Below are 16822 nucleotides of genomic sequence, written 5' to 3' on the forward strand. Positions count from 1 at the left end.
GCATATACATATATTTTTACAGTTTACAGATACCTGCCTTAGTCTCCAAAAGATGGATCCCCATATATTTATCTTATGGAAACCAAACGTGCATCCTGCCACAAGAAATCTCCATCACAGTTGAACTAAAGGGGCTCCCTCTGATAGGGGTGTTAACCATAACCTGCAGTTTGGATACATTTGCAGCTGAAACAACTCCCAAGCTTAATGGTCATTTCTATGTTGCCCAGAAGATGCTTCAATAGGTGAACACGGAGAGTGGGATTGTCTGTTCTATGGACTTTGGCAAGTCACAGTTCACTTAAAGAGCAGGAAGAAGGGATTAACCAGAGTTCATCCCCAGCCATCTCTTAACGGCATTAGCGTTAGTATTACAGGAGGCCAGTAGGTTATGAAATGGCCCGAGGAAACACAGGGATCAGTGAAGTTCCCAGAGAAATTTCTCCCTTGCCTGAGTTCTGTAGAACTAGTGTTCTAGAATCAGGATTTTTTTCCCCTTTCATCCCCATGACGTGAGCAGTTTCCATGGGCGATCAGCAGTGACTTTGCCCATTGGCATTTCCAGTTGGATGCCACTTCTGGTTGGATTTTTGTTGACATTTTTAACCACAGAGCCCAGTCAATGCAGATCACTAAACCAACCATTTGCAGCATCTGAATGGTGCAAAGAATTTGTTTCTGGTATTTTTCATTTATCTTCTCCCCTTCCATTAAGAAAAAAGTGGGGAGGGAGCAGTGTTTGCTACTGACAGGATGGCCTGTGAGCCAAATCTAAATGGTTCTTGTAATTGTCAAGCCAGCATGATGTAAGGATTGGGGAGGGGTGTCCAAACGCAGTCTTTCCAGTGTGGCATATTCTGTGTACTCTGGTCTGTTCCCACAAGGCTGGCCTGGCTTACAAGTGCTGTCCCTAGTCTTTAACCTCATAGGGAGCAATAAAAACAACCACCTTTTGGGTATTTTTCTTTTGAAGAAGGGAGCCCTTGGAGTGCAAGCGAACCTAGCATCGAGCCCGAGGTGCTGAGCAACACAGGCACAGAGGAGAACTATCACCGGAACATGTCGTGGCTGCATGTAAGTATGAGTCGCTGGCAGTGCTCTCAAGGATGGCATTTTCAGTAAAAGGAAAACCTTTGTGCTGGCGATAACCAGATCACAATCAGCACTTTCTCCATGTAGCATTAAGAGTCTCAAGTGTAAGTAAGCTGCAGCCTTTGGAAATTGTCCGTTTGCCATTTCTGAAATGGAATAAAACCAGAAAGTTTTTGTTTTGCTCCCTCTGTTACAGAATGGTTAGAGTTGGAAGGGACCTTAAGGATGACCTAGTTCCACCCCCTGCCCTGGGCAGGGACACCTCCCACCAGACCAGGTTGCTCCAAGCCCCGTCCAACCTGGCCTTGAACCCCTCCAGGGATGGGGCAGCCACAGCTTCTCTGGGCAACCTGGGCCAGGGGCTCACCACCCTGTCCATTTCATATATTTATTTTGTAAGGGAAAAGGGACCTTTTCTAGGTATGCAGGGACAACCATGCTACCTCAGCTGAAAAAAATCCATTAGCTCAGTATCTTATCTCCAGAATGGCTAGTAGTGGGTAGTTCAGGAAAAGTAACAGAATGGGCTACAGTGGGAGCTGGGCTCACAGCCTCTGGGAAATGGCGTTTTAGAAGCTGCTTGAGCTGGCAGTTCTGTTGTGAACACTATGTTTGCTAACTACCAGAAGACTTTTCCTCAGGGAGTTTTTCCAACCCCTTTTAGAGCCAATTACATATTTTTGTCTCCGTTAACTCTATGAAAATGAGCTTAATTACGCATCTTGTGGGGCAAAAAATACTTTTGGAACATCTTCTTTCATTCCATTAGATGGATTCTGTCTAACCCAACAGGGCGCTCTGTAGTTTCGACTCTATCCAACAGATGGGGAGTACAACAGTGCAAACGTGGTTTGGTCGTGCAGAGCCTAAGACATGCCTTTGGTGATCTCCGTACCCATGATTTAGACATGCCAAAAGTCCGTTGGGCAAGTCTACACTGTTCACTCCACTGGTATCCAAGGGCTGCACACCTCTACCTCTGTTTCCTCGTGACACTCTGCCGTGGCGCAGTATGGTCAGTGTGCCCCTATGCACGGGCTTTCCAGAAAAGTTGGATTGACTCCCTGTGTACAGGTTGGTTGTATCCTGCACGTGTGTATGAGGACAGGTGCATTTGACTTCTGAGTTGCCTTTGGGAAAGACAAGCTGCCAATAAGGAATTGATATCCCCCTCTTTCCCCCAGGTGTTTCCCATAGTCTGCTCTCCACCGCCCCATTCCTATGGGATGTGGGCAAGAACAAGATTAATCTAATACTGCGATGTCAGAAGCAGTTCTTGATTTGAAAAGCAGTCTTTTTTGGAAGAGGGTGGCAGGGTGGGGAACCTGAATGTCACGTCTTCCAAGCTAGTACCTCAGGCTCTGGACTACCCTGCTTCTCTGTCAGGTTTGGAAATTCCAGTGTACTAAACTGAGTGTTTTAGACATGGGAGTGTGTACTAGGCAATTAACTGCTAGAGGATAAAGGCATCTCCCTAGCTAGCAGCTTAGGATAAATCATGGTGCCTTTGCTCAGTGTGGGAGGACACATGGACTCATGAACACAAGGCATAAAGTGAAGGGAATGTGAGATGTTTGTCTCACTTTACGTGTGATTGGCCTGCATAGGAGAAAGGAAGATCTGAAAAATCACCTGTTCCAGTTAATGCCACGCAAGTATCAATATTGCATGAGAACTTGCTCTTTTTCTTTGTTGGAAAGAAGGTGTGGGTGGATGGTCACTAAAACTACAGGCAAAGCAAAAACCTGCTTTACTTAATGGTCATGAGAAAAACCACTCAAAAGGATCACTGCTTCCAATTCTATGCATGCACCAGCACTTCCTTTACCTGTCCTTTACGGCAGCCTGGAGCATGGTGTCCTCGCTCTGTGTCAGTGTTGTGTAACTACAAGTTGTATCAGTGGACCAGAGGCTGGGTAGAGGCGATACAAGGCTGATCACATTTATACCATTTGTACATTGATACAAGACTAGTGGCTTGAGTTATTCCTGATTGACCCCAAAATCACATGAGGCCAGAACAGGCAGGCGAAGACAAGAATCCCACATAAGCAGCACAGATTTGTTTTAAACTAAGATCCTGACTTTTTGTAAGGCTAAATATTTGAGGGTTGAGAGTGATGTGCCTGCCTTACTTGAGAGAGCCAGCAGACTGCAGCTGCACAGACAATAAAGGGATGGAAAAGGTAGGAGAGACTCTGGTAATTCTGGGCGTTTCTGCATGAGGTTGTGGCACGAAGAGAAGGATTCATAAAAGACAGTTTTGACCTACGGTGTGAATGATTTGGGGATGCCTGTGCATTTTGCTCAGAATGCTACTAAGCGGCTGTGTTTGTGTAACATGAAGACCAAAGAGCTGCTGGACCGGGCTCTGCTCCTCCAGGAAGAAACCCTCGGATTTACACCATAGACCAGTCACTGAAATGTAGACTTACCCAAGGCTGTCTTTAATTAATTAGTTTAGGGACTAATAGCAGTGCTGCTGCAGCAAAGCAGGGCTCAGAATAGCTACATGCCCAAATATTTACTCTGTTTCTTAGGTGGGTTTTAGAGCTCCTTACTGCCATATGGCAGCACCACTAGGAACAGTAGCTGAGCCAGCTAACGTAAGGCTAGGCTGGGTGGCCTACCCGAGCACAACCAGAAAAACTGGCACAGCTTATTCCTACTCGAGGGCATGCCGAGACATTTCCTTCCCCATTCCTTGAAGGAAACTAACCCCCGAACCTGGCGTGTTTGCAGCTTTAAGGATGATTGAGTAGCTGACAATTTCCAGTCTAAGCCCTTGTCTCAGCGTCGTGATACAACAGCTTTCCTGCAAACTGAGGGAATACTGGTTTTCCTCAGCCTTAATCTTGCCACCAGCCGAACGTACGCATCTGCAGCAATTCTGTCTCCTTGCTTTGCTAACTCTAATGTTTCTTTAGCCATGCCTAGTTTGTAAATCACTTGCAAGTATGGCGCTCTGCACAGACACACACCCCTTTTCAAAAATCTGTGTTGAGCTTCATGCCTCCCCACCTACACTGTGGAAAAGTTAGCTTGACCGTCCCCATCACCGACTGCCCTGTGCAGTTCCTGTCACTCTCTTTTCTATAGGTGACTGTGCTCTTTTCCTTCTTTTCAAGGTTATGATCCTGTTATGCAACCAGCAAAGTTTCATATGTACCCACATTGACTACTGTCACCCACACTGCTACCTCCATCACAGCCGTTCCTGTGCTCGTCTCGTCCGGGCCATCAAACTCCTGTATGGAGACACAGTGGACTCTCTGCGAGAAAACAGCACGTTGAACAGTGTGGCAAGAGGCAAAAAGCAAAAGGAAGTGAGTAGATGGAAAAAGCAGAATGATTTGGGGTTTGTCTGGGCAGGTCATCATTACCTTCAAGGACCTTCAAGTAAGTTTGCAGATGACACCAAACTAGGTGGGAGTGTTGATCTGCTGGAGGGTAGGAAGGATCTACAGAGGGACCTGGACAGGCTGGATCGATGGGCCATGGCCAACTGTATGAGGTTTAATAAGGCCAAGTGCCGGGTCCTGCATTTTGGTCACAACAACCCCAAGCAACGCTACAGGCTCAGGGAAGAGTGGCTGGAAAGCTGCCCAGCAGAAAAGGACCTGGGGGTGCTGCTGGACGGCCAGCTTAACATGAGCCAGCAGTGTGCCCAGGTGGCCAAGAAGGCCAACAGCATTCTGGCTTGTATCAGGAATAGCGTGGCCAGCAGGAGCAGGGAAGTGACCGTGCCTCTGTACTCGGCACTGGTGAGGCCTCACCTCGAGTACTGTGTTCAGTTCTGGGCCCCCCTGTACAAGAGGGACATTGAAGTGCTGGAGCGTGTCCAGAGGAGAGCTACCAGGCTGGTGAGGGGTCTGGAGACCAGGTCATATGAGGAGAGGCTGAGGGAGCTGGGCATGTTTAGCTTGGGGAAGAGGGGGCTGAGGGGAGACCTCATGGCCCTCTACAACTACCTGAAAGGAGGTTGGAGAGAGGTGGGGGTTGGCCTCTTCTCCCAGGTGAATAATGACAGGACCAGAGGAAACAGTCTGAAGTTGTGGCAGGGGAGGTTTAGATTAGATATTAGGAAGAATTACTTTACTGAAAGAGTGGTCAGGCACTGGACCAGCCTGCTCAGGGAGGTGGTTGAGTCACCATCCCTAGAGGTATTTAAGAAACATCTAGATTTGGCACTTCAGGGCATGCTCTAGTGGCAGAGATTGTAGGTTGGTTGGTTGTGGGTTTTGTTGGTTTTTTTTTTGGTGTGTGTGTGGTTAGACTCGATGATCTCAAAGGTCCTTTCCAACCATGAAGATTCTATGATTCTATGACTGCATAATGCACTCAAACAGTTCTTTCATGACAAATTGAACACAGCCCTTTCTAAACACAGCTCTGCTGAAAAAAACCCCAACGTATTAAGTCATTTAGTGTTATGGAAAGAACATAATATATATTGATTGGGAAGAATCTTAGTTGCTGATAAGGTCATTTAAAAGCTTATAACCTCACTTGAATTTTAATGTTATTTTATGGCCTCTACTTATCAACCCCTGGAGTCCAATCTCTTTTTTTCATGTTTCTTCTCATCTGTTAATAAGAATTACTCTTGAAATTCTTGTAAAATTTTGCATAATTTCTTTCTTTTAGGTCAGAGCTCTCAGAGCTGTTCCAATTGTATATGTCAGTCAGTAATGTTACAGTGTCTTTAGTGACACACTTCTAATGACCAATTCAGCAGGGTATTCAAACAAGATTGTGCCTCTTTAGCTAGATAAGTGGTGCCTTTAACTTCAGTGGAAATACATTTCTGCTTTCAGCAAAGTGCCCACCCAGGTACCAACTGAATCATGGCAACAGTTGGTTAATATTTTCGTAGACAGACTACAGTTAGTCTGAATGCCGGTAACAGCGGAGTCATTCAACTACTTTGCAGTAACATTAAAAACAAAAGTGTTCATGAAACTCTCATCAAGATTTCAGTTGGGTAAAGAGGCTATCATCGCTGTGAGCAGAAAATGAAGGAGTAGGAGAGTTCATAATATTTCTTCATCAACCAGCAGATTGTTTGTTTCCTGGCAAGTTAGAAAATTGAAGGGTATTTGTATGGAACAAAGCACAGAATGGATGAAACAACAGATAATGATTCTGCTTTCCTGGAAACAGTAGCCCCATATATTTCCTCTGACACAGAAAAGTGCTGTATCAGTTATTTAGGAAGAGAGGCAGCCATGGTCTCTACAGCCGGCAGGCTGGAGATGAGCAGCTGGCAGCGTTCATGAAAGGCAGCAAAGGAACACTGTGCATTACTGTGGGGTGGTTCATCTCCAACTTTGAATTGCAAGGCAAAGCGATACACATTTCATCATCTGTCAAACCATCGAAGCCTTTAGGCAACTGAAAGGAAAAAAGAGGTTGGGGGAAAATAAGGTTTCCTATGAACACATGCACCATGTTTGTACAGACCTCACTGCGGGACGACAGTTGATAACTTTTGAATTTTATGTAACAGGAGACTTTTCATCCCAGTTCCTCATGCTCTGGTATTCTTCAAGTGCTGTCATTCTCTGACTGCATGGGCACCATTTCCACGTTTCCCTGGGTTCCAGAGGAACCTCTCTCTCACTGTCACAGCTCGCAGGGTGAAAGGCTGGGGGTAGCTGCAACGTGCATACCTGGCTGGGACTTGTGAGCTCTCTGATAAACAAGGACACCTGTGTTAATCAGCAGGCTACTAGCTTGAAGAGTCTGTGGCAAGCTAGCGTTCTGGGAAAAGTTCCCGGCATTGTGAATAACGAACGTAAAAAGGACTTGTCATTATCACTGTCATGGGCAATCTGCTAGGGACAGCTCTCAGGCAGACATGAGCGCAAGTTCTGACGTGTTGTCCCTTATGCTGTCTGAAGAAGAAGAGAAGATCAGTGTAGCTGAGAGGAATCAATGTTGTACACACTAAAGACCTCGGTAATTCTTAGAGGGAGGCTGTAGACATTTTACCTCTAACCTGCTTAAAGTACTGTTCTCCTGAAATACACGGGTGTGCCACCTGTCAGACTACACAGCACATTCATATTGGTTTACTGGCTTCTGCCGTAAGCTTTTATTGGGAAAAGCGTTGTTAAAAAGAGAAGAAAATTGGAAGAGATATGTCATCTCACTGATACTAGGCCTGTTGCCAGCACAGGAGGAGGCTTTGTGCTACAGCTCTGGTAGTAGACAGCTTCTAAGGTATGGAAATTTCTCTCGTACATGATCTCCTCCTCCCTTTCCACATTTTGGGAAATCTAAATGTGAACTCTGATTTCTTTTTTTTTTGTTGTTGTTGTTTTTTTCCTTTCAGTGCTCAGACAAGTCATGCTTGAGAACTCCTTCTCTAAAAAAGAGAGTGATCGATATCAACTTGGAAGGGAAGAAGGACTCTGGAATGCTAAAATACATCAGGCACCAGGTACTGACCAGGCCATGTGCTAGTTAAGGAGGCTGGTACATAGAGGTCAGGTTAGACTGCAACAAGAAGGAAAATGTATATGGATCTCTAAGCCCGTGAAGAACTGCCGTTCCTAAATATCAGTCAGTTCAGCCCTGCGTGTTTTCCCCAGCTGAGTAATGCTAAATTTAAGCCTCTGAACGTAACCCTGTCAAAGAATCCTTTAAATGTGTAGTCTACATCTCTGGCTTCCCATAGCGACACATGCATCAAAACTGGGGATACAAAAGATTGAAATAAAAAAATATTTTAAAAATCCACAAATGTGTTTAAATACAACCTGTCCATTTACAGCAATCGTTTTCTTTGTTATTCCTTGTTCAGTGTTCCTGAAGAAGCAACAGGCTCTTCACAGGCCTATTCTTGGCAGTCTGTGAGATTTTCATGGATCTGTATCACTCTGTGCACCACCTTGAGAGAGTTTGGCCTTTCTTTTATCAGTGTTTTGGTGAGATGAGTGACTAGCAATAGACTCACGGATCTAGCTTGCAAACACTGCTCTTTTTAGTGTAGGCTGAAAGCATACTCTACTGAGTAGTATTTGAAATCGCTGAAACTAGAGGTTATCAGCGGGTAATCTGCAGACTAAAACTAGGCTAAAATTGCCCAGTGTGTTGTTCACTGGGGACAGTTCGCGCAGCTCAGATGTAAGGCATGGCTTGGTTTTTTGCAGGTAATGAGCCTCTCCCCGGCACCTTTGTCCCTGCTAATCAAGGCAGCTCCTATCCTCACGGAAGAGATGTATGGGGACATCCAGCCAGCAGCGTGGGAGCTCCTGCTCAGCGTGGATGAGCACATGGCTGGAGCAGCAGGTGAGAGAATAAAGCCACTCAGCATGGCTACCCTGGCTGCACAACTAGGGAGATCGCAGGGCCTTGCGAGGCAGCTTTGTAGTGGAGGAGTCTCCACCAAGGGTTTCTTGGGGACTGTTTGGTTTTCATAGACCTTCATGTGTTTTTGTGCTTAGTACAAATAAGGTGGTCAGAAGGATCAGGAAGGCAATATCTCAGACTCTGGTTGTGGTAGATGATTAGAGAGCATCAAAATTAGCATTTGTATTAAGCTGTGTTTCTAGGCAGAGGAAACACAGTGATTTAATCTGTAGAGATTTTCCTGAAGTATTTTGTATGTTGCCTCATGGAAATTGTTAGTATCGGTTGAGGGCTAATACGAAAACCGAGAAAGGGGATGAGAGTGGAGCTGTCATAGCTCCTCTGTTGTGGTGAAAGGAAAATTCTCGTGGTGCGTGGAGACAGCAGCATTGCTTAGTGGTATGAGTCTTATGGTATGGTATTTATCTAAATTTTTCACTTCCACTTGTTATTAAATTGTGCAGATGATATTTGCTGATGACACATAGTTGAGAGGCATCTTTAAGACAGAAGAAGATTAGAACATCATATACCTGTGAGAGTATTACATTTAAAAAGAAATTCCAGACATGGGATGAAATTTATTACTGTAAAGCATAAGATTATGTCCTTGCAAATGAATAAGAAGAATTGTTCTGTTATGAGCTTGGATCTTTTTCCATGGAACTGATAGAGGTTTGGAGGAATTCAGAGTATATCAGTTGGACAGAAGATGACTGACTTTCTCAGCAGAATTCAGCTGTGTAAACAACAAATACAGTCAAGATGTGTCAGAAGAGACATTTCATTAGAGATTCAAACTATTAATGCTGTTGTAAAGGATATCCATACACAGTTCTGATCACTGAAGAAGGAGACATATACATGGGAGAGGTACAATGACCGTTAGGACAGGAGGAATAACGAAGAGTATGCTTACTTAATGGGTTCAGGTGAAGACTGAGAGGCGATACTGTTGTTGATACTCTCCAGGCAAGGAGAAAGAATTATTTAAGCCACGTAGCATAAAGTTGAGCGTGAACTCTTTATGACTTCTCTCACCTTGGAAACAGAAAATTTCTAACCACTAGAAAAGAGAGCAAACGCACTCAGGTTTAAGAGTTTGTGAAAGGGATTAGATGATGTGACTCAGGAGGACCCTTCCTAGTCGTACTGTCCTGTCCAAATGCTCAGAGACAGTGTGTGCTAATGCCAGGTGTTCAGAAATCATGAGCCACAACCCTAGAAAATGTGAACATCCCTCACATGCAACACACAGATTGCTTAAACAAAGCATAAATTAAAGCAATCAAATTTATTTGTAAGCCAGTCTCCCAAAACTTTCAAGTTCTACCTTTCTTCTCCCTCAGCAACCAAGGAAATGGCTTAAAGCTTGTCATCTTCCCCAGATTTACACACCTAAGGCAGCCATCACAGGTGTTCTTACACTGGAGATTAAATTACAGACATTTTATCAAAAGCTGCTAACAATGCAAGAGGTTTGAAGTGTTCCTCAGGCGCCTCTCCCCTGTTCGCCACACAGTCTAATTTACCAGTCCTTCATTTACCACAACTGGCAATGAATTCCGCCCTGAAGTCCATTGTTTGACTCCACATCTCATGTTCTTCACTCACTTTGCGTCGGCTCCACCAGTGCACAGCACACTTCAGCCCACAGGTCTCCTCTGCGCTCTCCCCTTCGCCTTTGCCTTTCCCGGGCTAAATATGCAGGCGGCAAGAGAAAGGAGCAAAATAAAGAAGAAAAACAAGCTGCCTGAAACTGCACTCAAGTGCACTTCAAGTCCCTTTCTGGGGGAATAATTTTGGATACTCTTTCTCTGTTACCCAAAAACTTACCATGGGTCACAGGGAAGGGGTCAAAGCTTTGCCACTCTTCCTGAGGAGGAGCAGCCTCTGAGATACATCTTTCTCCCTCTCCCCTTCCTGAAGGGAGGATTAAAACACATTTGAGGGTCTGTAGTAGCATTTTTAGTAGCAAGAGTGATTTCAGCCCCAGCATAAATTACATGTGCTAATGTACGACAGCACCATCTACTGACCCCTTCCAAGACTGTATTTCTTTTTTCGGTTACTTCAGCATGAGGACTTTTAAAGCACTTGACTTGACATAGTTACACTGAAGAGAGAAAAGAGTAGAAAGTTCCCTGAGCTGGTGAAACGGGAGAGTTCCTACAGATCTGAAGCAGGACTTTGGAGCAGGAATGGGATCTACTGGTCCAAGAGGCCGTGGCCTCTCTGACACCCACCCACCTCCCACAGCAACACTGTTCCCTCTCCTTTTGTTTCCTGCTCAATGCCTCTCACATACCCATCTCTATTAATTGGCCTCCATGCTCTGGAGTTGGACTATGTCTATTTATATTCAAATACGTTCCAGTGAAACAACTGTGGCTCAGCTCAACTTCTGTTGTGCTGTTTTCCATTGTCATCTGGTCCTTTGTCTCTCAATTCACAGCAACTCTGTTTTGTTTTGGAAGCAGACTGTGATTGTTGCATGGTGCCCATTTAACTGAGAACATTTCTTTTTGGTTTTGTCCGTGAAAATAGACAGGTGAGACCTCTACTGGGGCACTGCCTCCTGCTCTGGCGGGAAGGCTGAGCTTCCATTAAACCCGCCTTTATTAATCATCGCAGAAATCACTTGGCAGTGGGATCTTTGAAAGCTAAACTGAATTAGTCTTGTTACGTCAAGAGATGCTTCTTATTTTAAACCAGCCATGACTGAGATTTTAGTGAGAGGAGCAAAGCTGTGTTTTATTTTAAAAGTGGGTTTTCCAGAACCTTTTACAAGCGTCACATGAAACGCTGTGTGGCTTCCAAAAGGTGGAATCACATGTGGTTGGTTTCGTGAAGCAGTACAATTTTCACTAGGTTTGGTAGACTGCTGATCTCATTTCTGGAGCCAAGATTAAGTTTCTTTTGGTGGGGTTTGTACAGCTATAATTTTTCTCTGCCAAATAAACACATTATTAAGGAAACCAGGTGATCAGATGTTGTCTCCCTGCAGCTGCCATGTTCCTGCTGTGTGCTGTGAAAGTGCCAGAGGCCGTTTCTGACATGCTGATGTCTGAATTTCATCACCCAGAGACAGTGCAAAGACTGAATGCCATTCTCAAATTTCACACACTCTGGAGATTTAGGTATCAAGTCTGGCCAAGGATGGAAGAGGGAGCACAGCAGATCTTTAAGGTACACAGGACATGTGAAACACAAAGTTGCCGTTTAGAGCTTGCCTGGTGGGATAGATGTGTAATGACACACTGCCATGGAATTGCCTGAAAATCTCTTTAGAGAAAAAAATGGTCATGTAGGTCAGACCGGTGGGGGAGGTGATGAGTAGAACTCCTATATAAAATGGCAGAGTGTGATGGGGACACAGGTGAGGAAAAACATCAGAGAAAGAAATAAATGTGTGCCACACGTGGTGTTACGGTGTAGGGAGATACGGAGTTGGGAAGAATTTGCAGAAGTAATTAATTTCTTGGGTACTTGTGCTCATGTTCAATTAGCAGTACTGACATTAATAATAGTCTGCTGTAAGAAAATGTCTTTCATGTTTTTGCTTAGATCCCTCCTCCGAGTATAAACTTCACTCTGCCTTCTCCTGTCCTGGGGATGCCATCTGTGCCAATGTTTGACCCCCCCTGGGTCCCTCAGTGCAGCGGGAGTGTGCAAGACCCTATAAATGAAGATCAGTCGGTAAGCAGAGACATTGTGAGAGTAAGCACTGTTTTCTATTTTGTAGTGGCATAGAGGAGGAGTCGCCTGGTCAATCTCTGTTCATCTAGCACTAGTCTGGTCTGGTATTTAGAAACAGTTGCTGAATGTCACTAAGGTCTCTGGCAGAAAACACAGGATGCGTGCATCTTAACTAAACAGCTTCAGGCTGGGTTTCTTCTCTTTTCTTCCTGACAGAAGTCATTTTCAGCCAGAGCTGTGTCGCGTTCCCATCAGCGAGCGGAGCACATCCTGAAGAACCTGCAGCAGGAGGAAGAGAAGAAGCGCCTGGGCCGGGAAGCCAGTCTCATCACTGCCATCCCCATCACCCAGGAGGCCTGCTACGAGCCAACCTGCACACCAAGCTCAGAGCAGGAAGAAGAAGGTGTGCTCCAGGGCCAGGAACTGCATTCCAGGAACCTGAGAGCATCTGCCACCAACATAGCGCTGGTTAGGGGTGTGATGTCCAGGAACATTCATTGTTGTGTTAGAAACGTCACAACCACATCCATTTGTTGAAGAGTCCAAGTCATAGAGAAAAAGTGTGACTAAAAATTAGTGCAAGAAAAGCACAAAACCTTGGACGTATTGAATGCTCGCCGTATTACCTGAACCTCCTTACCCCTCTCCCCCAACTTCAGTGGAACTTGACAGCATTTAACATCTCAAAGCTCCCAGCATCTTGGAGCTTTGAACACAATGAGAATATGTGACACTAGGAATGAAATTTGTGCTTCCTAACTTCAATCCTTTAATAATTAAAGTGTGGAAGGAATCACCCTTAGGCAGTATCTGTCTTAGGATACATGGCTTAGGATAGGCTGAATTGCCCGTGGAGTTTTCAGCCTTTATGGTGATGAGTTGGGGAGCCTAGATGACCAGCTCAACCTCAGTACTGAGCTTGCAGATGGCCAAAGTTACATGATGTGAGTCATGAAAAGCTTAGTCTTTGGGTAAGGATTTTCCTTGGTCCAGGCTAACCAAGCACAACCATTTCATTAAAGGCATTCCAAGGTATGTGTCATTAGGCGGGTGCAGTGATGTTCAGATCTAAACATACATTTGGAAATGTGTGAGCAGAAATCCCAATTCTTAGGAAAAACTAAGCACTAGCAACCACCATGGTTAACAGGAAGGAGATGAAAAGAAGTGTAGACCCGACTCAGTTACAATGTGACTCACCAAAGCACTGAACGCTCTCATAGAACAATGCTCTGCTGGTTCCCAAAGCATGAGAAAATTGCCTAACTGGTCTTTATAGATTTTAAATTGTGCCTTTTGAGTGTTACCTGACTTGAATTTTCAGTGTTCCAATTTGGTTGTAAGTGCTGTCCTTTAGAAAGTTTCCTAAAGTCTGTCAGTTGGATCTGGATTGACATTTCCCGTTCTCTTTGTCAGTAGAAGAAGTTGCCAACCTGGCTTCCCGCCGTCTCTCTGTGAGTCCTTCCTGCACCTCCAGTACATCTCATAGGAACTACTCTTTCCGCCGTGGCTCTGTCTGGTCAGTGCGGTCAGCAGTCAGTGCAGAAGGTGGGTTAACTTCATTTTGGAATATCCTTTCCTAGGATTTCATCCACTGGAAGCCTTTCCTGTTGACCCGTAAAGCTGGTGGCATTTCCTTTTGCTGAATGTATTCCCAAGCTTGAGCCACTTTATAATAAACTTCTGCCCTGCATTATTTTATTCACTCCTGCTGTCACAATGTCTTCCCTCACTTACGTTTCATTTACAGAGTAGTGCCATGGAGAGCACTCTGTCTGAAAAATGGTAATGAAATGGGATTTCATCAAAAAGAAAATGGGTTCCCCACAAGAAGATAAATATGAGCTAAAAAAATATATATTTACAATGAAAATTCTTGATCAAGAAGTTGGCTGGAGGCACAGTTTCTTGTTGGAGATTAGTAAACCTACCGTGCTTGCATGGCGATCAGACAGCCTATTGTTTTGTTCTTTGTACAGCACCTAACATAAATGTTTATCTAACCTACTGGCTTATTCACTAACACTCACCTTGTATTCTTCTTACTGCTCCAGATGAAGAACACACTACAGAGCACACTCCAAACCATCACGTGCCACAGCCACCTCAAGCTGTGTTTCCAGCGTGCATCTGTGCAGCAGTGCTCCCCATTGTCCATTTGATGGAGGATGGAGAAGTCCGGGAGGATGGAGTAGCTGGTACTGACCTAGATTAAATTTCAAGGGATTCTTGCTCAAGGCTGGCAGAACCTGCCAGCACTTTGAACAATGGCTTACATTTGTTAGGTGCCATAACTGAAGTGGAAAAGAGATGTAACACAACCTTGTATTTGCTCACAGTTCATGTTTCCTAGAAGTACTGTGTGCTATGTAGCGTTATGAATATATGTGTTTGTTTAAAAGTTAATGAATAATCTATTAAATCCTCGCAAACTATTTGAAAGTAGATTCACACCAGAAATGTGACTTTGTAGGGTTTTGCCCTTTTTTTCTCCATGATTTGTGTTTGGTTTTGAAGCTTTTTTTCCCTTTTGGGTCCCTAAAAAGCCTCCAATTCAAGAGAGATATTGAGAAGCTGAAAAGGGTCTAGTGGGGGGATACCAGGATGGTAAGAGGCCTAGAACAGGTGTCCTGTGAGGAATGATTGCAGAAGCTGGGCTTGTTTGGTGTGAGGAAAAGGAAACAAAGAGTAAGAGGAACTCTAACGTAGAGGTTACAACTTGGGAAGTTCAGGTTAGAAATTTGGAAGGAACTTCATAACCAGGAGCATAAGGCAATTTCTGTAGATTCTCCATCCACAGCAGCTATCAGTCCTTGGCTAGTCAAAGCCATGGCTGACATAATCTGGTGTTGGTGACAGCCCTGCTCCAAGCTAGAGACCTCCAGAGGTCTATTCCCACCAGCATTTCTTTGATCCTGTGATAAATGGAAAGCCGCCTATACACAGCTGGAACATTTTGGTTATGGTCTGTGTTGTATTTGTAAAGTAAGAATGCATTTTTCTGTATTTGTTTCTCTAAAGTGTTTATAGATGGTGGACTGTTGCCCGCCCTTCCTTTCTCATCACTCATCATGTCAGCTGATTCCACATTTAACTTTCTGTTACATTTTTTATTCAGTTTTGGGTGACGTAATCAGCCACCTAAATAATGTACATGTCATTTTGTGATCAGGAACTCAGTACTGAAAACAAAATAATGAATAATTCTCTGTTGTTGTTAATCTTCACAGGATTGCAATTAATTGCACTTCAGGGAGTTGATCATCAACACAATTCCCTGCTGACTATCTAATTCTATTCACCAATACCAGATAAAATCACTCAATGAATCACCATGAAATTCAGCTTCTTTGCATGAACAAAAGTTTACATGAATTTATGTTTTTTAATTGCCAGATTTGTCCATCTGGAGTTGTGAATCCAATTAGTTATTTCTTTATCATTCCTTTGACTACTGTGGTGAAGTGTTTCCTGTCACATCACCAGTAGTTTGGAAAGGTTCAAATATTAGACTCGTCATGATTGCTTGAGATGACCGCACTGGTGACCAGGAATCCTGGTGCCTCAAAGAGGCACTGTGGTTCCCATACAAAAAATTGTGTGTTTCGGTACAGAACATGATGATTGTGGTAGAAGGTTAGGAGACCGTTTGCGTCTAAGTGTACTAGTTCAAGGCTTTTCCAAGGGAGATGGTTCTGACCTTGTTTTCTTTTTCTTTTACAGTAAGCGCTGTTGCTCAGCAGGTCCTGTGGAACTGCTTGATTGAAGACCCCTCTACAGTTCTCCGCCATTTCCTTGAGAAGCTCACAATCAGCAACCGACAGGTAAACTCTTCCTCTCCCCAGTGGGTGCGGGTATTGCTTAGAGCAGGGCAGCCCAGCTGCAAGCAGAATCACTCTGGGGGTGTCATTGGAGAAGAACATTTGCTATTATAATGCAGCTCGACGTCTTTTAGGCCATACCATCAGTTGGCTTCAGTCTTTGTCCACTAATGTAAATGGGACAAAGCTGATTTACCACTAAGGACCTGACTTGCTCTAAGCCAAGATTTGAACAGCTGCTTAGTGAAGCACAACCCTTTCTGTGCAGCACAGGCAATATTGCCCCCACCCATGCCACTCTGTTCAGCTTTCTCTGAAAAATGTGGGTCGCCTTATCTCTCCCTGGCTTATTAGATGGCTTTCTAGTGCCATGGCTAAGCTTTATGGAAGAAAGGCTTACCAGTTCTGACAGGGAGAAAGGCAGTGAGACTCTCCGTACCACTTTCTCAGCTGCAGACTTGGTGTACAATATCAATAATATCACTGTCCTCATCTTCCAAGCCACCACCTAAGAACTGGCTACAAAATGAATATTAAACTTTGAGAAAGGCCAGGAAAGGCTGCTTCTCAGTTCCTTGAGTAACCAGGTCTCACTGGCCTCACTGTTCCTGAGACCTGTCAGCCATAGTCCCCAGAGCTTCTATTTAAGTTCAAAGGCTCACTTTTCTTTGTTAAGCATCTTTGAGAAGAAAGCTGTACACTGTCCAGTCTCAGAGACCTCTGAGCTATCATAGTCTACTGTTTTACCATCTCTTCGTAGGCCTACTACAACCATGAGTACAGAACCCAGAGAACAGGTGTATTTCCTTGGAAGCTTTCAGCAGATGTAGCATTGGCATGGGTTGTCCTGTGCA

The 16822-nt window shown here is 44.5% G+C and overlaps 1 protein-coding gene across 1 annotated transcript in view; it reads left to right on the forward strand.

The window, feature by feature from the left end:
* UNC80 (unc-80 homolog, NALCN channel complex subunit) overlaps positions 1–16822 on the forward strand; it is a 130114-nt gene that overhangs the window by 66066 nt on the left and 47226 nt on the right. Inside the window, exons 28-37 of the mRNA XM_054210195.1 lie at positions 974–1074; positions 4221–4418; positions 7430–7537; positions 8250–8388; positions 11456–11637; positions 12016–12147; positions 12364–12550; positions 13564–13695; positions 14202–14345; positions 15871–15971. Of these exons, the coding sequence (XP_054066170.1) occupies positions 974–1074; positions 4221–4418; positions 7430–7537; positions 8250–8388; positions 11456–11637; positions 12016–12147; positions 12364–12550; positions 13564–13695; positions 14202–14345; positions 15871–15971 (1424 nt within the window). The remainder of the gene's footprint in view (positions 1–973; positions 1075–4220; positions 4419–7429; positions 7538–8249; positions 8389–11455; positions 11638–12015; positions 12148–12363; positions 12551–13563; positions 13696–14201; positions 14346–15870; positions 15972–16822) is intronic.

Source organism: Rissa tridactyla, chromosome 7 (assembly GCF_028500815.1).
Source record: "Rissa tridactyla isolate bRisTri1 chromosome 7, bRisTri1.patW.cur.20221130, whole genome shotgun sequence".
In the NCBI taxonomy this organism is placed as follows: domain Eukaryota; kingdom Metazoa; phylum Chordata; class Aves; order Charadriiformes; family Laridae; genus Rissa; species Rissa tridactyla.